The sequence below is a fragment of the Myotis daubentonii genome, chromosome 17, assembly GCF_963259705.1.
Source record: "Myotis daubentonii chromosome 17, mMyoDau2.1, whole genome shotgun sequence".
NCBI lineage: Eukaryota > Metazoa > Chordata > Mammalia > Chiroptera > Vespertilionidae > Myotis > Myotis daubentonii.
In genome coordinates, this window is record NC_081856.1 from 53,072,322 (window position 1) to 53,093,399 (window position 21,078).

At 49.8% G+C, this 21,078-nt stretch overlaps 1 protein-coding gene across 4 annotated transcripts in view; it reads right to left on the minus strand.

Moving 5' to 3' along the window:
- The window catches only part of TRAPPC9 (trafficking protein particle complex subunit 9), a 161,561-nt gene that overhangs the window by 128,697 nt on the left and 11,786 nt on the right, over nt 1–21,078 (minus strand). For 3 of the 4 annotated variants that reach the window (XM_059672368.1, XM_059672371.1, XM_059672372.1), the window contains 6 exons: nt 20,178–20,323; nt 18,166–18,294; nt 11,223–11,249; nt 6,727–6,848; nt 4,981–5,106; nt 2,246–2,462 (listed from right to left, as the gene is read on the minus strand). In XM_059672368.1, the coding sequence (XP_059528351.1) occupies nt 2,246–2,462; nt 4,981–5,106; nt 6,727–6,848; nt 11,223–11,249; nt 18,166–18,294; nt 20,178–20,323 (767 nt within the window). The remainder of the gene's footprint in view (nt 1–2,245; nt 2,463–4,980; nt 5,107–6,726; nt 6,849–11,222; nt 11,250–18,165; nt 18,295–20,177; nt 20,324–21,078) is intronic. The other variant, XM_059672369.1, reaches the window with a different exon arrangement.

Below are 21,078 nucleotides of genomic sequence, written 5' to 3' on the forward strand. Positions count from 1 at the left end.
TTTTTCAAAAGAAACATGTTTCGTGCGGTGATTGCAGGAGGGGACGGGAGAGGGGACAAGGGGGATAACTGGTGCTGGCTGGACGGAGACTAGCCTTGGGGTGAACACACCCACAGTGACAGGTGACGTGTTGTGGAATTATGCCCTGAAACCTGAACAATTTGGTTAATCAGTGTCACCCCAATAAATGCAATAAAAAGGGGGGAGAAACACATTCCATTCACCTGATTCAAAAATTAGATCAAGAAACAAACTCTAGCCAAAACCGGTTTGGCTCAGTGGATAGAGCGTCGGCCTGCGGACTGAAAGGTCCCAGGTTCGATTCCGGTCAAGGGCATGTACCTGGGTTGCGGGCATATCCCCAGTGGGAGATGTGCAGGAGGCAGCTGATCGATGTTTCTCTCTCATCAATGTTTCTGACTCTCTATCTCTCTCCCTTCCTCTCTGTAAAAAATCAATAAAATATATTTTAAAAAAATAAATAAATAAATAAATAAATAAATAAATAAATAAAGAAACAAACTCTACTCAGTAAATGTAAACGAACACATGGCACTGTGGCTGCTCATGAGGTGGCTCCCACATTACACGTATGTGCGGGACACCTGCCCCGTGATGGGCACGGTGAGAGTCAGGGGCCTCGGCCTGACAGGCTCACAGGCTGGGGAGAGGCAGTGGGGAAAACGCCCCAATTTATTTGTAACGTATTTACGAGTTAGGGGAGGTGGACAGGGAAGAGCGGAAGCCAACGAAGGGGAAAGAGTCCACTGAGGCTGCGCTTCCCTGAGGGGCCGCCCTGAACAGGCATGAGTGGGACCCGAGGGTGACAGGCAGTGAGCGGGTGAGCGACAGGGAAGAGCGCTCCAGAGAAGGCGGGCCGTCAGAAGACCGACAAATGGCCTCTCAGAACCTCAGGCAACCAGCCCAGGAAGGTAAAATGTTATAGAAACAGCTCCTGTGCGGCTGTCCGCAGGCTCTCAGACGCCATTCGGTTAAACATCACGTGGCCTCGGCGCTCTGGGAAACTAAGGACACCCGTGATCACAGCTGGGGCAAGGCTGTCCTGAGGGTAAAGCCTGGATTGAGGTGCTGGTTAAACGCCCACCAGGGTGCCGAGCGAGAACCAGGACGGGCTGGGGGAGCGCCGTGCACGCCTGCGCTCCTCGCCTGGGAGGAGCCGGCGCTGAGCTCACAGCGCGCCTGTGTGACACAGCATCACAGCCCGTCTACAGCGCCAGCCACCGGCAGGTGCTCAGCGGCCGGCTCTCGGAGGACATGGGGACAGGAATCAGAGGACAGAGAGCAGGCGAGGGCAGGTGGAGAACATCTGTCCTGGTGTCTGTCTGGGTGAGAACGAGGGTCTGGAAAGACGGCCAGGTCCACGTGGCCACATGTTTACCCTCAGCACACGGCGCCGCGTCCAGCACGAGGCAAGAACCAAGACGTGCTAACGCCCTCCCGGGGGCTGAGACACAGCCAGGGACAGACAGGGGCAGAATCACTCCCAGCTCCATGAGCCCCAGTCACGGACGACATCCGAACAAGACACGTGTCAGCCCCACAGGGAAGTGTTAGAAAACCAGGGCCCGGGCACAGTCCGCAAAGCCACAGAAAGGCAGGGCCTATGTGGGCCCGATTCAGGAGGGACGCACTCAGCTACAGAGCAGGACAGTGTTGGCTCTGGGCCTCCAGGTCTCCCCCCGGGGCCCTGAGGACGGAAGTCAGGGCAGCTCCATCCCAGTGGGCCCTCCCGGACACAGGAACTGGCACACCAGCCTCGGCGAGCCTGTCCTCATGCCCTTGCCAGTCCTTCGACCTCTGACCCCTCCCACGTCCCCTCACTCCGAGGGCCACCTGACAAGCCCCTCTGCCCGCCCTGTGGCTCACTCGGTCCCCCTGTGCTCTGCTAAGCCCAGAACCCTCCTTTTAAAGGATTTTGGAAAAATCTTTTGAAGTAATTTTGGGGAAAAAAAAAATGAAATTTTAGCTATCACATGCTCTCAGCCAGGGATACGGCGAACTAGAGTCCACACAGCAGCCTGGCCGCCGCCTGTCTGTAAATAGAGCTCCGTGGCTTACACCTGTCAGCGCGGCATCCGCGCCCTGGAGCAGCTGGGGAGCCACCACCGAGACCACGTGGCCCGCACGCCAAAATATTGACCCTCGGGCCCTGGACACAGTCTGCCGCTGCTCGCACGAGGCAGGGTTAAGGGAATCAGAGCAACGTTTTAGTCCCGGCCGGTACCTTTGCTGAAGTCCTGTGGGTCCAGCGACAGGCTGTAGCCCGGCAGCGTCTCCAGAAGCAGCTTGTAGCAGGCCCTCCAGCCGGGCTCGGCGATGCTGGGCGCCACGCACTGCATGGCGGCCACGCGCTTGAAGAAGGCGGACTTGCGCCGGAAGCCGATGAGCTCGTAGAGCTCGGAGAGGACGCTGTAGCGCTGGATTTTCTCCTCCTCGGAAAGCTGGGGCACGGGAGGAAGGGAGAGGCTTTGAAAGACACATAAAAACTTTTTTTTTAAAGCTTTTTCATAAAACAGCAACACAATGAAACGTGGAGCAGGAGCAGGTGCCCACAAGGCGACAGGAAAGCAGTGGAGTCAGTGGGTAGAAGCCCTGACCCTCTGAGGCCACTGGCCTGGAGCCAGCCCGTCCCTCTGCGGGAGAAGCCCAGGCTCCCAGGACAAAGACATCTGCTGCACAGCGCGCGTGCATGCGCACGCACAGACACACGCACACTCACACATACACATGCGCGCGCACACACTCACACGCATACACACATACACACACACTCACACATACACATGCGCGCACGCGCACACACTCACACATACACATGCACGCACGCACACGCGCGCGCACATACACACAGACATGCACATGCGCGCGCACATACACACAGACATGCACACACACGCGCGGTGTCGGCTTCGAGCTCCTTCGTTAGAAAAGGAACGTGGGTTCATCAGACCCTGGGATGTGGCAGGACTCTCAGCAGATACAAAACTCAGCCCACACAGCGTGCAGAGCCAGGTGACGCGGCAATGGGCTGCCGGCAACAGCAGCCCCACTGAGAGGAAGCCTTCCTGGCGCACAGCCTTCTAAGCCCAGACCTAACCAGACTCTCCCGACCACCCTATGGTGTGACGACGTCTGTGTCTAAGCACGAACTCTATGCCAGCAAACATAACGTACTTATTTAATCATTGCAACAATCCCATGAGCTAGCCAAGGAAATATGAAGCTCAGAAAGGGATTAATCGTCTGTGCAAGCCACACAGCCAGGAAGTATCAGGCACGTCCTGAGTGGGTCCCCCCCACAGGCCCACACGCCCACTCGAGGCCACACTGCGTGAGGAAGTGCTTCTCCCACTGCCGCCTTGCCCATCAACCCGTTCCCCAGAGAGTTCTGTGAGGACAGAGCCCAGTGTGGATCCCTGCCACCTGCTGCTCTCCTTCAGCCCAGCCCCGTCCTCTCCCCCCACCCCCACCCCGCCGCCCTCACCATGCCCACTCCCATGCCCTCGCGTGGGCCCCCATTAGCTCTCAGTGGCCTCAGTGGTCTTCCTGCCAGCTTCCTCTACCTCCCTCCCTCCAGACACTTGCAGCTGCCAGGTAAGATTCCCAGGTCACAGTTCAGGACCCGTCACCCCCTCCCAGACACACCCACGAACATGGAGCACAAGTGCCTTCCCTGGCAGGCCAGGCCCACGCGAGCCCACCCAGCCCGCCCTGTACCTCCAGGTCCCACCGCCTACTGCGAACATTTCCCACGTGCCAAGCAGTGTGCCAAGCCCTTCATACGCATTATTACATTATTTAGAACTTGTAACATGCCAGGAAGAAGTGAATGCTGTCATTCCCAATATGCAGATTCGCAACAAGGAACAACACACTTGGTCAGGAACAAAAACCTTGTGCATTTCAGAAAAACTGCAGACCCTCTATTTCGTTATTGTAAATTCCCAGCAGGACTCATTAGTCTGCTGTCTGCTCATCTGGCAAGCAAACAGCCCGACGAGCCAACTAAAGCCGAGTGTGGTGTGGGGACAACATTCACCCCACATCAGCACCGGCTTCCACGCTGGCCTCAGAAAGCCTGGTATCGTCCCTCTGGCGTGTCTCTGCTGCCCCCTAGTGCTCACCTCGAAGATCAAGCAAACAGAGCAAGAGTTGTTCCAAACAGCAGCAAATTCCCACATATTTTAAGTAAACAGCGCAGTGTTTCAGTCTGGTTGCCCTACCACGAAAATCCAAGTTAGCTAAATGTCTAAATCTTCCTAGACTAGGAATTTTGGGGTTTGGCATTAGCAACCCGTAAAAAAATTTCCTCATGATTTTGTCTGATTAAAAACACACCCAGATTCAACAGAGGCAGCAGTGTGGAAGGTGCTGTGTAAAGAGGACTGACATCCAGACGGGGTAACAATGGCAACTGCATCACAAGTGACAAACGTCAGGTGAGAGGCACACAGACCGTTCAAGGTCGCAAAGCTGTCGGAGGCGAAGCTGCTTCTCCAAGCAAAAATTAAAAATTTGGAAGGAGAGCGAGTCCTGGACTTTGAAAGTGAAATACTGTAACATAAAGAAGCAGCATGCCTGGCTGGTGTGGCTCAGTGGTTGAGCATAGACCTATGAACCAGGAGGTCAAGGTTCGATTCCTGTTCAGGGCACATGCCTGGGTTGCAGGCTCGATCCCTAGTAGGGGGCGTGCAGGAAGCAGCCGATCAATGATTCTCTCTCATCATTGGTGTTTCTATCTCTCTCCCTTCCTTTGTGAAATCAATAAAAATAATTTTTTAAAGAGTGATGCACAATAACCACACTCAGGATGGCGAGTTCTGACCCCCAAGTTTCCCCCATGCCACCCTGAATCCCAGCAGTGTGGACGGATCAGTGATAACTAAGGAACAGGAGACTGCACTCACTTCCACCTCAGGGGAGGGGGAGGGTTTGGGGGCGGGGGGCTAAGACACCCACCTGTCGGAGGTTAATGTAAACGGCATTCTGGAGAAATTCGGAAGCCTCCATGCTCCGCTTCTGAATGGCCAGGACACGCACAGCTTTGACGCACGCTTCCAGCTCAATCACTCCCGCATTCTTGTACTGCAGGGAGAGAGGGCCCTCCGTCAGAAAAGAGGAAGGAAGATGGTCTGTCCCCCCACGGAGACTCGAGGACCTGCAGCAGCAGCACCCAGCATGCACCCCTCCCAAGGGGGCAGAATGTGCTTCAGAATGTCTATCCCTGAGGGGGACAAAAGGAGGGACCTACATGCCCATGTACTAATAAATATGTTCGCATCTGTTCAACTGATACAACCACAATAGCTGGATGTGCTACAAAACTTCAAAATGTTATCAATGGCTACTCTGCTACTCAAGTCATTTCCACCTCTCATCTCTAAGACACTTTTAGAATCCCTCTCTCACACCTGAGCTTTAAGGCAGCCGAGTTAATTCATGTGACTTTGTTGCAAAAATTCTAGCTCCCTGTATCAAATTCATGTGACTTTGTTGCAAAAAGCCTAGCTCCCTGTCCTCTACTTAAAGGTTTCCGTCTTTCTGATCTGCTCTTTCCCAGTTACTTGATCCTGCTTCTTCAATCCTGGGGTGAGGGACAGATGGAGACGGAGAGAGAAAAGGCCCTGTGAGCTTCCGTTCACACCTCCGTAAAAAGCACCGATGAAGCAGGCAAGAACTTCGCTGCCACCTCAGTGACTAAAAACCAAGGCGGTGCTTCTCCCTCAGAAAGTGGGAGGCAGCCTGGCGTGCGTGTGTACAAATCAAAGACCATCAAATCCCGGAAGTGCACAGGTATGTTTTATGTCGCTGTCAGTTCCCGGCGATGGACCAGCCCCCAGGGCAGCTCTAACCGGCGTCTGGGTGGCTCAGGAAAGTCCCAGCCTCTTGCAGTGGAGGAGGTGAGCAGGAAAGGAGACAAGAGGAAAATGAAGCAAACGAAAAAAACACAGCTGGGCACAGGCACGGCACTGACTTCCTTTTCCTCGTTGTATCACACACACGAGGACCAAGGAGTCTTGCAGAAAACTGGGTGAGGACGAAGAGACGAGGACCAGTTTTTCATGAGCAACAGAATGAGGCTGGTACTGTGGTTGGCTGTATGTGCGCAATTACCCTGGTTACAGGAACCCTGGAATGCCCATCCTGAGAGAGAACCCTGAGCTCAGTGCGGTCGTGCATGCTGACTAACGTCAGATGTGGGATGACCCTCAGGCTGTCAGACTCCAGAGTCCACTCTTTCCTCTCCAGGCTCCCCTGTGCCCGTGCAGCAAGCCTTTCCCATGGAGGTGACGTCTGCAGTTCTCATTGGCACAGTGCTCTGGGCAGCCACTAAGCTTTATTCAGACTCAGGGGCAACGCGGACCCACCACAGGGCTTTGCCATCAAGGCGGGAGAGCGCGGCTCCCCGCTCGTGTCAGAGCCGCCTGGTCTACCCGGGGTGCTTCGGGCGGGCCGCAGTCCACAGGCAGCCACTACGGTGCTCAAAAACCTATACACGCCACCCCCCTCTCTCCATCTGTCTCCCCAGCAGCAGGACTCAGCTCTGAGCACTTTGATCATTGGAGAGGAACCTGTGATGAGTGTAAATGCATAGGGAGACCTGCCGGAGTTACGGAGAGAAAGAAGGAAGGCACTCAGCTCTGCCCGCTGTGAGCCGGGAAGGAGGCTGAAGGCGCACTGCTGGCGGAGACGCCCAGGCCGCACCTTGCCGTAGTAGGAGATGGCCTCCTTGTACTTGTCGATGATGTCCTCGGGGCTCAGGCAGTTCTTGGCGCGTCCGATCTCAGCGCTGGTGTCAGGGTTTATGCCGTTGGTGGTGAGGGCACCTGCACACCGAGAGAAGGGAAAGTATCTTTTGCTTTTCAGTCTCGTTTCCTTGTGAGTCTCAAAGAGGGGCACACACAAGGTAACACACATCGCCTGCTGAAATGTAAGTAATGAAATCATTTGAAAAGTCCGCATAGCTCATACGCTCCCTAGAATAGTCTCACCACCCAAGCATCGTATTAAATGTTAATTAGCTCACAATACGTTTTCCTCCCTGTTGAAATTTTTCTCAAAGAGCCTGAAATGCATTCTGTAGAAGCAGCACGCCTACACGAACTAGCGAGGTGGACTTGAACACCATGCGGCCAGCACGCGTTACCTCCGGCCTTAAGCTCCGACAGCCGCGGGCCACTGTGTCCTGAGATGGAGATACACTGTTTGAAAGCATTTCCAACTGTCCAGCACTCAGAAAAGAATGTAACTTATAAACACCAGACCTTCCTGTGGCTGCCACGCTCTGTGTTTAGCCAACCTCTGTGAACAAGCGGAACCTCCCAATCCCTGAGCCTCACACTCGCATGGGGGGGCGGTGTCCTCTACAGAATGTAACCAGCGACACACACACTGCCAGGAGACCAAGGGAGAGAGTCTTTGAGTTCCTGGAGCACTCAAACATCCATTCTCCTGAGCCACGTGTTTATCTCACGGACAAGCATCTCCCACAAGCCCTGTCTTCTTCAGGTCCACGGGGAGGCCCGGCTCACGTGTGCTGTGGGTCTTATCGCTCACAGCCCCTACACTGCCCGCCAGGCTCCTGCGAGCCCCCTCCGCCCTGCTCTCCTCCTGGCTCCGCCTTCTCACCTGCATGGTTAGTGTTCTGTACGCTGCCTCGCATGATGTGTGGAACAAGACACAAGAATGAGTGGACAGATAAATGGATAGATGAACAGAGAGATTCCAAGAGACAGAAAGAAAATGTCCTGTGTCAAATCCCCCCCCAGTCAGGGAAGAAAGAGCCACACGGAGAACTGGGAAGAGGCAGGTGGCTGGGGATTCTGCTTCCCGCAGATTTTGTGAAAATCACAGCAAGAGATGAGAGAGCAGAACTATAAATAATAAAAGAAAGGCGTGCTTGAAAAGATGTCGAACAGATATACTTCCTAAAGCAGCGGTCGCCAGCCAGTGATCCGCGGACACTAGTGGTCCGTGAGGCCCGAAAGGGTGGCGACCACTGTTCTACAGAACAGACCCAAATCAGCAAGGCCACTGCACAGGGCTGGGCGCCAGCAGACGGAGGCTCTGCATTACAGGCGACTGCACGCCATCACAGCACAGCCAGGCACTTGGCCTTCCCAGGAGCCAGAAGCGAGGGGAGGTGTCCACGCTCACAACCCCCACGAGAGGAGCTCCCAGCATGCCCCGGCCTGCAGGTGAGGAGGCAGGTCCAGGAGCGGAGTCGTCCTGCTGGCCCTCAGGTGACGCGGGCTCGAGCTCTGGGGTTCACGTGTCTAACACATGTGTCCTGCCACAGTAACACTGAATAAACGGCAGGTCCCCTCAATCTATCTCATTAGCCTGAACAATTTCTATTGTTGAATTTTGCTGTTTTCCTTTGGAGAAAGGGAAGGGAAGATCATGGGGGTCAGAAGGAGGGGGTGCTTAATTCCTCATGTGGTACCACATCTCATCCCAACAGCACACGATCAAGACGAATCACCTACAGCCTGGCCGGTGTGGCTCAGGAGGTCAAGGTTTGATACCCGGTCAGGGCACATGCCCGGGTTGCAAGCTGGATCCCCAGTGGGGGTGTGCAGGAGGCAGCCGACCGGTGATTCTCTCTCACCATTGATGATTCTATCTCTCCCTTTCCCTTCCTCTCTCCCAAATCAATAAAAACAATTTTTTTAAAAAAGATGAATCACATCCAAGTGGAGTGGGGATACTGTGGGAGAGATAACAAGAATGACTCTGTTTACTTCTATGTAGTAAAAAGTATCAATCAGTCCTAGCCAGTTTGGCTCAGTGGATAGAGTGTCGGCCTGCGGACTGAAGAGTCTCAGGTTCAATTCCAGCCAAGGGCACATGCCCAGGTTGTGGGCTCGATCCCCAGTAGGGGGCGTGCAGGAGGCAGCCGATCAATGATTCTCTCTCATCATTGATGTTTCTATCTCTCTCTCCCTCTCCCTTCCTTTCTGAAATCAATAAAGAAATATATATATTTTTAAAAGTATCAATCAATAAAGATAGGGAACCCTATGCTGGGATACAAACAGGAGCCATTAACTGTATTTCAAATAAATAACATAATGACACCCACAGGGAGGATTAAGGAACAAATCCAAGCAACTTCAAATGCAGGGCCTTGTATATTTACCCTAAGTATAGAGACAAAAAGCACCATAGACAACCTTGACTTCTACTTCGATGTTTGTTTTTACAGTGATACCAATTAGCAATTCTGAAACTACTTTCTGTATATGGTAAGACTGAGGAATTTAGCAACTATATTGATCATCTCAGGAGCCAGATGTCTCACTGTTGAAGAAGGAAGCAGTTTAGATAAAACGGGAAGACTGGAAAAACCCTGGGCCTGGGGGCTGGAACTGGAGACAACAGTGTGACCTTCTCACGGGGCCTAGAAGCGACGACCCTCAGTGCAAGAAGCATTTCAGCCCAGCCGGTGTGCTCAGTGGTTGAGCATCGAGCCAGGAACCAAGAGGTCCCAGGTTTGATTCCCGGTCAGGGCACATACCTGGGTTACATGCAGAAGGCAACCAATGAGAAACATCAATGATTCTATCCCTCCCCTTCCTCTTTCTCTAAAATAAATTTTTTAAAAAATACTTTTTTAAATAAGCATTTTAATGCCAAGATTTAAGTTTCTAAATACCATTCTCCAAGAAAATGAACTAGAACATCTTAGACAACTGTCTGGTTTCAGAGCTGGGACAGGGAAAGTACAAAATGAAACTAAATTCTTGACCCAGAAAAATGAGTAGAGACAGCAAACACCAACAGCGCCCCCCTCACCTCCCAGCAGCAGCAGAGCACACAGTGTCCTCGGACACGGAGGATCCTCCAGGATAGACCTCGTCATGGTTATAAAACCAATCCCAATAACCTTAAATGAACTGGAAACGTCCTCAACAAAACACTAGCAAACTAAATCCAGCAACGAGGATTGTGCAACGTGACCAAGTGGTATTCATCTCAAGAACGTCAGGTTGGGTTAGGAGGCCAAGATCAATTAATACGATACACCCTATCAGTAGACTGAAGGACACAGACTACACTAGACACAGTGAGATTCTTAAATAGAATTCTAATGTTAGAACATTGATGGAAAGCTACAAAAAGGCTCTGAGAAACAGGTATAGTTAGCAATTTGCATTTACTGTGTGAAGGTACTGTGTGGTGCCTTTTTTAAAAAAGCAGCTTTAATACAATTCACACATTTAAAGTGTATCATCCAGTGGTTTTACTACGCCCGGAGCTGCACATCCATCCCCACCATCAACCTGAGGACGTTTTCATCACCCCGACAAGAAGCCCTGTACCCACAGCCGTCACTCCCGCACCCACCACCGGGCCCTGCCGCCTGTTCTGGACCTTTCGAATGGTTCTTTGACCAGCAACTCGGGTCTCCTGAAAGCAAAGCATGTTTTTCTTCCTCTACACGATCGACAGCCTGAGCAAGAGGTGATCACGGAACATGAGCCTCGGGAAAGGAGCCGACACAGTGTTAAAACAAAAGAATCTGCAAACCTGAAGCGATTTCATGTCAGAATCAAGAGACACGATGAGATGGGATCGATGTCTGGGCCGCACAGTGTGTGTAAGCATGACTGTCTGATTCTAGTCCTCAGAGGCAGGCAGGGTCTCAGGTTTTTATTATTTACCTTTTGTCATTGTTTCGGATTAAGCCAGAAAACAAAAGAGCTCATTATAAAATAATTAGGCACTGCAATAAAAGAGGTTAATCACAGGAGGTGTGAAGAGGGAAAAGGCAAACCGGACTCTGAAAAAAAAGAAAAAGCACCATTTCTTTTGGTGCTAAGAGCACACACAGGAAACACAAATGAATGCATGTTGCGAGGAGCATGGACCACAGGTCAGAGCACAGTCGTTTCGGTGAATCAACTGGACAGGCATGCCCGTGCATTCAAAGCGCCTGGCAGGCACACGTGCGGGCCATCCACGCAGCCATGCTAGCGGGGCGGGAGCTCCTCCACAGACAGCATAGAGCAGTCGGGCCCCATCAACGGGGACCAAGCAACAATCAGGGTTGAACAGTTCTGATTTAAAGCGGCTTAAATCAGAATGCCCCACAGATCGCCCTGCAGACATTGTAACCGTTCATTCACCCACCGAGAAACAAGCGCTTAAAGAACGGCAAACACAACCAAAAGAAACGAAGCACAGAGATGGAGTACCTGGGTCAATGAGAACTTCCTGTGCGCCTGGAAGAGAGAACAGAGCATGGTGTTTTATTGGGAAGACAAACTGCTTTCAAAGGTAACGACTACATCATCTTTCACAATTCACACAGCCTTCAAACCCGAGGTGCTTCTCTCAGATCAGAAAAGCAATTCTGATTTACAAGCTCAGTGCCTGTTTGCTTTAGAAGTTTTTCCATGACTTCTGCACGAATTGTGGGGTGCCACCTCACCTCTTTTCTCCCCGCTGCCTAAGCTCATACACCCCAGTTATTCTCCAACAAGTATGAGAATTTGTTACTTCCACAAATAAGCCAAAGGACAAAGGAATATTGATTCATTTGTGCAAATGGAGGCAATGGTACCAAGAGGCTATATAGAACTTACCACATGCTACCTGAAATCTTCCACACACACTCATACTCACACTCACACTCTCACACACACATTCACACTCTCACACACACTCACACCCTGACACACACACACACAAATTCACACACAGAGTTACTGCACACTTCAAACTAAGGATTTCCTACTTTTAGACAGTAACTTTGCAGTTAGTTTAAAATACAAAATAGTTCATTCTCTTTTTGGAAGCAGCTTTGAAAGCCTTGATCACCTGGTCAATTGTCCAGTGTCCATGAACTCCATCTGCCTTCCTGTGGAACATGGCTTCCCATGATGACAGAACACACCCTAAGAATCATGCTTGCCATCAGCCAGGATCATTTGTAACCACACTCACAGGACTGAAAAAGCAATGTCCCAATAGCACGTTCCGACTGAAACTGCGTATGTATTCAAGTGTCTATGCAGAGCAAGGCCCAGGGCACGGTCCTCTGGGAGAGCTAGTTGCTGCACTGCAATCTCCATTTCCACACACAGACTAGAGAGCCCTGCCGTCCCGACGCCCGGGCTGTAATACAGTAAAGACAGGTGCCTTCTGTGGCACAGCCGTGCGCCCAGCCAGAGCGTGACCACCGCCATGGGTGCCCACCCTCAGGAAGGCCCAGTGCTGGGCGCCTCCAAGCCTGAGTGTGACAGGGCAGGTCCTCTCGCCAGAAGGCCTCTGCCGGACGCTGGGGAACCTGTTTAGTGCCGGGGCACAGTATCAAGATTCCCATTTTCCTGTACCCCTGACGTTCATGGGTAAGGTGGCTTCACCAGTAATAAAAGTCACATCTATCCCCAACCGCCTACTCTTTTGTCTCACCTCTCAAATGGCTGGTGGATAAAGTAGGAATGCCATTATTGAGCCCCCTTGACTCCCACCATACTCTAATTAACAAATAATTCTGTATTTGTGACTGTCACATCTCTGCGGCTGCTGTTACACTGTGAGAGCAGGAACTACGGACCCTCCCAAGTATTTCATTCATTTCTTAATTGGATCTTTGTTTATAAAACCATCTTTTCTTATTTAATTCCTTCGTTGTTGACAAAGACTATAAAATGATGGCTCCATACAAAATAATAGCTAGAGTTTATTCCTCTTTTATGAGATAACCACTGGGCTAAACACTTCACATCATTTCTCTCTGAATCTCACAGTTCTACAAAGCAGGTAGGAGCACCCCTGGTCCACGGATGGGGAGAAGACTCAGAGAGAACTGCCTCATTTACCCCCTGGCGTGGCTCAGGGGTTGAGCATCAACCTGTGAACCAGGAGGTCATGGTTTGATTCCCAGTCAAGGCACAGGCCCGGGTTGCAGGCTCAATCCCCAGTAGGGGGTGTGCAGAAAGCAGCCGATCCATGATTCTCTCTCATCATTGATTTTTCTATCCCTCTCTCCCTCTCCCTTCCTCTCTCTGAAATGAATTTTTTTAAAAAACATATTAAAAAAGAACTGCCTCATTTGAATGGCTCAGTGTCGTGTGTTCAAACCCAAGTCAATCAACCAGGCTGCCCAGGTACAAATCACCTCCCTCATTCACCCGCACAGTGGGCCCAGCGTCCACCGACTCAGAACAGGCTTTCTTCTGAGAGGTGCTCCTGAGACCGTTTCTATCTCGTCTCTGACATCACGGTTTCTAATTTTGGAAGAAAGGCCCAATATGGCCATTGTTCACAGCTGTCTAAAACTTCGCGCTGAGGTGGCAGAATAAAAATAAGCTATAACTAGAACAATTGCTCCAGGTATCCAGACCCTGAGCTATTCTGAAGCAGTAAACACAGAAATCAAGTAAAAGGGACATGGTGAAGTCTTCTTTGAGAAAACGGAAACTAAGGCTTTAAAAGGTGCAACAGCACCACCTATGGCCAAAAGCGGTCTCCCAGGTTGCAGGAGAAGGGAAATGATGGGGAAGGTTTTTAAAAACAGGATGTTCAGACCTAGTGGGTTTGGCTCAGTGGATAGAGCTTCATGCCCGGGTTGCAGGCTCGATCCCCAGTGTGGGGTGTGCAGGAGGTAGCTGATCAATGATTCTCTCTCATCATTGATGTTTCTATCTCTCTCTCCCTCTCCCTTCCTCTCTGAAATCAATAAAAATATACTTATTCAAAAAAAATAAATAAAAACAGGATGTTCAGAGCCAGTAAATGCTTAGCTAGCACCTGCTGAATTCTGCTTCGGAGAAGGAAATGCTATTGGGTACTTGATCTATAATCTTTAACACGACCAAGTACAAACAAAAGACACAGGCTCAGGGGGAGTGATAGTAGAGCAGAAACACGTTATTTACAGATTAGGGGCCTGAGACCAGGGAACTGTCCTTCCAGCAGTCAGAAGCGCAGCTGGCCCCAATCCTTACATCCTGCACTCCACCAGAGCCAACGGCACTGTGGAACTCTGTGCATGAGAGCCGCGGCTGCATTTTTCCAGCAGTAGGGAGTCCAAGTGTTTAGCAAAATACTTTCCAAAGGGCTTGTGACTAGGAAGCAGACAATTTTGTGAAATTTTGTAAAAAAAAAAAAAAAAAATGTGAAACCGGCCCTAGCTGGTTTGGCTCAGTGGATAGAGCATCAGCCTGGGGACTGAAGGGTCCCAGGTTCGATTCCGGTCAGGGGCACATGCCTGGGTTGCGGGCTTGATCCCCATTAGGGGATGTGCCGGAGGCAGCCAATCAATGATTCTCTCTCATCATTGATGTTTCTCTCTCTCTTTCCCTCTCTCTTCCTCTCTGAAGTCAATAAAGATATATTTTTTTTTTAAATGTGAAAACGTTTACTTACAAAGGAAAACAGCATGGGCTCCACTTTCATTCCCGCTCTGTGGCCAAAGTGACAGGTGACTTTCAATTTTTTTTTAACCAATTAAAGGTACAGAAACAAATCAAAATTTCTTCAACTGCAAAGGAGATAAGCTTATTCCCGGAATATCAATGTTTCTAAATTAATGACTATGGTCATGTAAAGGTTTTAGTGGATGATTACATGGCCATATGAATTCTGAGTTGTCAAAATATACCTTCTTACAAATAATCTTTAAATTATTCAGCTTACGGCAAGTTAGCCAGTCCCTACATTACTGGAATGACACGGATTTAATCAAACCTTCTTACTGCACTAAAAAAATAAATGAATAATGGAACTGAGCCCTGGCCGGGTGGCTCAGCTGGTTAGAGCGTCGTCCCGAACACCAAAAGGCTGCGGGTTTGATTCCTGGTCAGAGCTCATTCCTTGGTTGCAATTCCCAGTGGGGGCAACAAGGGAGGCAACCAATCGATGTCTCTCTCTCTCTCTCTCTCTCTCTCTCTCTCCCTCTCCCCCTTCCTATCTCTCTAAAAATCAGGAAACATATCCTCAGGTGAGGATTATAAAAAAATGAATGAGTTTGAGAGGGGAAAAAACAAGTAGTAAGTCATTAGCAATGGTTAGATTTTCAAAATCCACTTCTTTTCTGCACTATAATCATTTTAATGTTGTTTTCAGTGCTCACGCAGTTACAATTTGAAACACTGACGTTGGTCATTAGCTGAGAATAAAACATTTGTGGAAATAAATGTGCAATCTTAGTCTCTGCCATTCTGTCTTACATCCATCCTCGCGGCTGTCTCCCCTTTGGGGCCTCTGCAGGCTGAGACCACTAACGCGTGTCGTTCATGACCTCGCGGAAGCTCAGACAAACGGTCTGTCCCTGGGAGGCTGATGGGGGGACAGGTAAGAAAGCTTCCTGGTCATCATACCAACCAGGGCTCAGGTCCCGAGTCGGCCCCTCGCCCGCTGCATGATTTGGGTCCAATCACCTCATCTCTTTACACCTCAATCCCTCACCTGCCAGTGGAGATATGATACCTGCCCTCCAACGCCTGCTGGGAGGTCAAACGTACAAAGAGCAGTCAGCACAGGGCCAAGGAAGGTGCTGGGGAAGTTTATAGCTATTTGACCATTATGATGATGATTACTGTTCATAAATTAAGGACAAAAAAGTAGTTATGACCATTAAGGAGAAACAGTTACTTGTCAATAGCCATTTCCTTCCTTTTGGATGGATTACAGATGTCCTGTTGATTTTTTTTTTTTAATAAACCAAGTTGTGTCCATTCATTATAGACTTGTGGGTTCATATATAAATCTGGGGGGGGGGGATTTGTGGCCTCTAACCTTTGATTACTAGGAAAGTCTTTATATATTTTTCCCTTTTTTATTAGATTTATTGGGGTGACATTGGTTAATAGGATCATATAGGTTTCAGATGTGGGTTTCTATGCTACAAGATCTGTATATTGCACTGTGTGCCCACCACCCAGAGTCACATCTTCTGTCACCAAGGAAAGTCTTTAAAAACTTTAAAACAGCTCAGCCATTGAGAGTCGACCTATAAATCAGGAGGTCATAGTTCAACTCCTGGTCAGGGCACAGGCCAGAGTTGGGGGCTCAATCCCCAGTAGGCGGTGTACAGGAGGCAGCCAATCAGTGATACTCTCTCATCATTGATGTTTCTATCTCTCTCTCCCTTCCTCTCTGAAATCAATAAAAACATCTTTTTTTAAAGTAAAACAAAAAAAGAATTAAAGCAAAAATAGGTAGAGACTACAGAATTCTTTTGAAACTAAGATAACTCAACTTTAAGTGGGGGTGGGGGCGGATTTCTTTTTCTTAGAGGAAATCTGCTTGAGAGCCATGCAGCCTGGATCTTTAACATAATTCATGAGTTCATACTGCCAACAGCAACAGCACTGATGAGACCTGCCGGCATGGACCAGGTGCAGGCATTTCTATGTGTCTCACTCAACCTTCCCAGAGCCCTGGGAGGTAGGGACTATCACCCTCTTCCCCAATTCACAGACAAGATCATTGAGGCAGAGAGACGGCACAGCATGCTCCATCTATATTTCTGCTGCTGGGCTGTGCAAAAGGACCCTGAGATAGAACTTCAGGGCAGAATGTTAAATAGTCAGTTTGTCTGGGCCTCATCTCAGACAGCTGGCGCCCTAAATCCCTGATGTAAGAGGAGGCTGCCAGCGCACGCTGATCATTGTGAAATTAATTTGCAAGATCAAGCAATGTGTGTGTCCTGTGATTGAGCCTGCTCACGGGCCTGGAGCCTGGAAGGCAGGGCCACAGTTTCCGGCCTCCATGCGGCTCACACCGCTCCCCCAGCTCTCACGGAGCCTCAGGGGCACTTCCCCAGAGACCGCCTTCAACACTGAAAAGCGCCCAAGGTTCGTGAGGGTTTTTTTTGCAAAGCTACATAAAGACATTTCTCTTCTGCAGACAGAGCAGGTTTTCAAAAAAGCTGAAAACTGTTTCTGCCTACGTTCAGCAAGCAGGGAAGGAAACACTGCCGTAAAAAGTCCCTGGAGCCTCACTAGTCGCATCAGCAACACCGTCTCCCTCTCCACACCTAACTTCAGGTCACAGGGGACCAGCCTCCAGCCTCGGCACCCCCAGAGGAGACAGAGGCCTGCCTCCCAAGGAGAAAATGAAGCAGGCGTCCGCCTGTCTGGCTATGTGGGAGCTCACAGCGCTGGCAGCTGCCTAGAGAAAACATAGACCTGAAAATGCTGTCATCTCGCACCATAGACAGGAGTTAGCACAACGAGGGGTAAATACTGGTGGTGAGCACAGGAAAGGGAGGAGCAGAGGAATGATTCTCCACCTCACTCTTCCCTTATCCACTGTCGGCGCGCTTCTCTCTCCTCTCAAATCGTCAGGAACAGCTCCACCGAAGGGTGAAGTATCTTCAAAAACCATTAGAGTCACGCTAGCTGTTCTGCAGAGAGGGCACCCAGGCTAGGGCTGCAGCCCCGGTAGCTGATACACAATGGTGGCCCCTGCCCTCTTTGCTAAGAATGGGGATGGGTTACAGGGGGAAAGGGAATTCAAGGCCTTTCCATCCCATACAAATGAACTACGGCGGACTTTCTCTTTGGGAATAAATATGCTAAAAGTCTCACAGAACAAAAGATGCCTGTAGTTTTGTGTCTAGCCTGATCTCTGCAATCGTTGTTATTATCTTTGTGACCTATACCTCCTGAGCCGTCACAGGCAAGTTCCTTCAGTGAGGGTCGGAGGGTTAAGTTCATTCAACAAGCACGGGTGAGTCTCCCCTACCAAGATGGTTTACGCTGCATCAGGGCTAAGAAGCATAAGCCAATCACACGTAACTCACTAAGAGAAATGTCATCACCCGGGAGAATAAGAAACAGGCCCTGAATTAGCCATTAAAATGGACCTCTGAGGTGAGCTTCACCAAATGCACAGCAATTATAAAGATCCCCAGACACAGAACTTCAGGGTCGGTGGACCCTGAAATTTAGGCAATTGTCCCAGAAATCCGCCAATCACTGCAATCTATTCATATGATCCGCAAGACTCGAGATGGATAAATATTCAATAAGATCAGAAGGAAACATCTCGTGTGCAAGGATTCTGACCGCACAGACACTATACTTGACTGAAACACTGTCAGGCTTGACTCAGAGGCAGATGGAAACAATGACCCTGCCCGCTCAGGACAGCGACTGAGCCCAGACGAGGAAAGAGCGCGCTCACCTGGTCGGTGTCTGTTGGCTGCCTCAGCAGGAAGTGAGCCCCCCTGGCACCTGCGAGCTCCATTCTTGCCACCGGTCCCACCAGGGTAGTGATAGATGACAGAAGCCGAACACAGCCCTTCCAGGGCAGCTGGGCATAAGAAATAAACAGGACCATCAGTAAGTCAGTGGCCCATTCCCAGCTCAAATCGCAGAGCCTACGAATGCCCAGGACACTTTATGTGGAAATGCCCATTTTCCTCACAACAAAGATCACGCCCACGGTCACTGGTTCTGTGATGCACAGGAGCATGCCGCCGGTCATCTTCCAGGTGCCACCGTCAAGGCTGGCACCCCAGAAAACTCCCACGATGCTCAAGGCTCCACGGAGGGACTGCATCCGCAAGTGAAATGGGCCAGCCCTCAGCCAGCCAGCCATTCATTTAACCAACAGTGTAGCAGGGGTGGGGAACCTTTTCCTGCCAAGGGCCATCTGGGTATTTATAACATTACTCACGGGCCACACAAAATTATCCACTTAAACATTAGCCTGCTATAGTAATAGTCAATAAAAACTGATTTGGACATTTTTAAAAAATTAGACTGCTATATCTGGTCAACATTTAATTAACTCACCTCTAATGTATTGGCAGGGCCAGACCAAATGATTTCTCAGGACTTATACAGCCTGTAGAGCTTACTGGGTGGCAGGTGCTGTGCCGGATTCTGACACTGTGATGTGCGGGAAGTGCCCTGCACTGACAATATTTAAAAGTAATGCCATTAGCCCTAGCTGGTTTGGCTCAGTGGATAGAGCGTTGACCTGTGGACTGAAGGGTCCCAGTTTGATTCCAGTCAAGAGCACATATTCGGGTTGTGGGCTTGATCCTCAGAAGGGGGCAAGCAGGAGACAGCCAATCAATGATTCTCTCTCATCATCGATGTTTCTCTCTCTCTCTCCCTCTCCCTTCCTCACTGAAATCAATAAGAATGTATTTTAAAAGTAATGCCACCAAAGCAGGACCAGGATGTCTTTCCACATCAGACACCCCAAATGCATGCGTTCCATTTAGAGCAAACACCTACGGGCGTGCCTCCTCCTCAAGGGCAGCCACAGTAACCTGGAGTACATTTCCTTCTGCTGTCAATGGCAGTTATGGCCTAAGAATCTCAGGCGAGGCCACGTGCCCTGTAAGTTGTGCAACAGTGTGCTCATCTCATTCATTAGCATAGCAGTTCCCAAACTTTTTGGTCTTAAAACTCTGACATGCTAAGAAAATACAGAGGATCACAGAGCGCTTGTGTGTGTGTGTGCGCGTGTGTGTGAGTGTGTGTGTGTGTGTGTGTGTGTGTAGGCTACAGCTGGAGATATTTACTGTATTCAAAAATAAAACCACAAAAGGATTTAAGTATTTATGTGGCAACTCCTTTTTCTTTTTCTTTTTTAACATATTTTTATTGATTTCAGAGAGGAAAGGAAAGAGAGAAAAAAACATCAATGATGACAGCGAATCATTGATCAGCTACCTCCTGCACATCCCACACTAAGGATTAAGCCCACAAACTGGGCATGTGCCCTGACTGGGAATTGAACCATGACCTCTTGGTGCACGGGACAACGCTCACACACTGAGCCACGCTGGCTGGGCAGCGCTTCATTCATTTCTCTGTCTACTCCACCATCTGGATATACTGCACTGTACTTATCCATCCACCTGCTAATGTATGGACAAGGTGTTGAAGAATGAGTGGTGGGGGGATGGCATTCTAAGCAGAGGGCGAGATATGCTAAAATTAAAAACAAGAGGACCAGGGAATCAGGACTTTGTAAACGAAGGGCACCGTGCTCCAGTCCTGGGTGGGGAGTGCCAGAGGCGAGGCCGGGACGCTGCCAGGCCACTGCCCACTGCCCCCAGCAGGCTGCCTGCTTCTCCTGCCCATCCCTTGTGTTTAGGCCCATTTTTTTCTGTTCTCTTATTTCAGATAACAGCTGCCATAATCACATATCTGACCAGCTTCGTCACATCGCCTTACCGCCGAGCCACAAGAAGTCGTTCACGGCGCGGAGCAGCTCCACGGCCATGTGGTAGTGCACCAGGGAGTCCTGCAGCATGCCCGCCTGCAGGCACAGGTCCCCCACGTGCTTCCGCATGCGCCCCTGGCACCTCTTCTTGTAATGTCTGAAAGATAAAACGTGTGGAAACACATCACTGCGAAGGCCCGACTTCTGCCCCCCGGCACACTGGCTAAGCAGCTACGCAGCTCTCTCACGACAAAAAAAAAAAAAAAAAGCTACAAAGGCAACCGGAGGCTCTATCAGGACAGCCAGCAGCCATCATTGCCAGTATGTGAGCTGGAGCGGTCCTGGCGTCTAAGTTATTTTTTCAGTGTCACAGGGAGAAACAACTCCCACCGTGTGTTTCATCTGGGCAATAGGAGCGCAGGAGTTTTCTTTTCAGATGTTCTGATCACAACATTAGCACAAGAAAGTATGTTGCAGCTTTTTAAAAACACGATTAACTTCCACTTCCTTAACTACAAACATATTATTATTTTATAAAGAGCGTGAGGCTGTCTATTATAAGCCAAGCATTTGGCTTCTGCAAACAAGACCTGGATCTTCACGATTTCAGAGTGAGCGTTAGTAATGCTTTGCGCGGGCGGGGCCTGGGCGCTGACAGCTCTTTAAATGTTGGCAAGGATGTGCCATTAAATAATGCAAAGGCTTTGAATTCCATGTCAACTCAGAAACCAAAAAAACTACACCAAAAGCTTCCTTCATCATTTTAAAATAATCTCTTGACTATTAAATTTCTTAGAAGATATGATTTTTTTTAAGGAAAGTCACAGCTATAGTAACTCTTCCCTGACCATGGAAAGCAATAGTATCAAGAGTAAAAACCCGGATGGAAATCCAGAAGATGGGAGGTGTCCA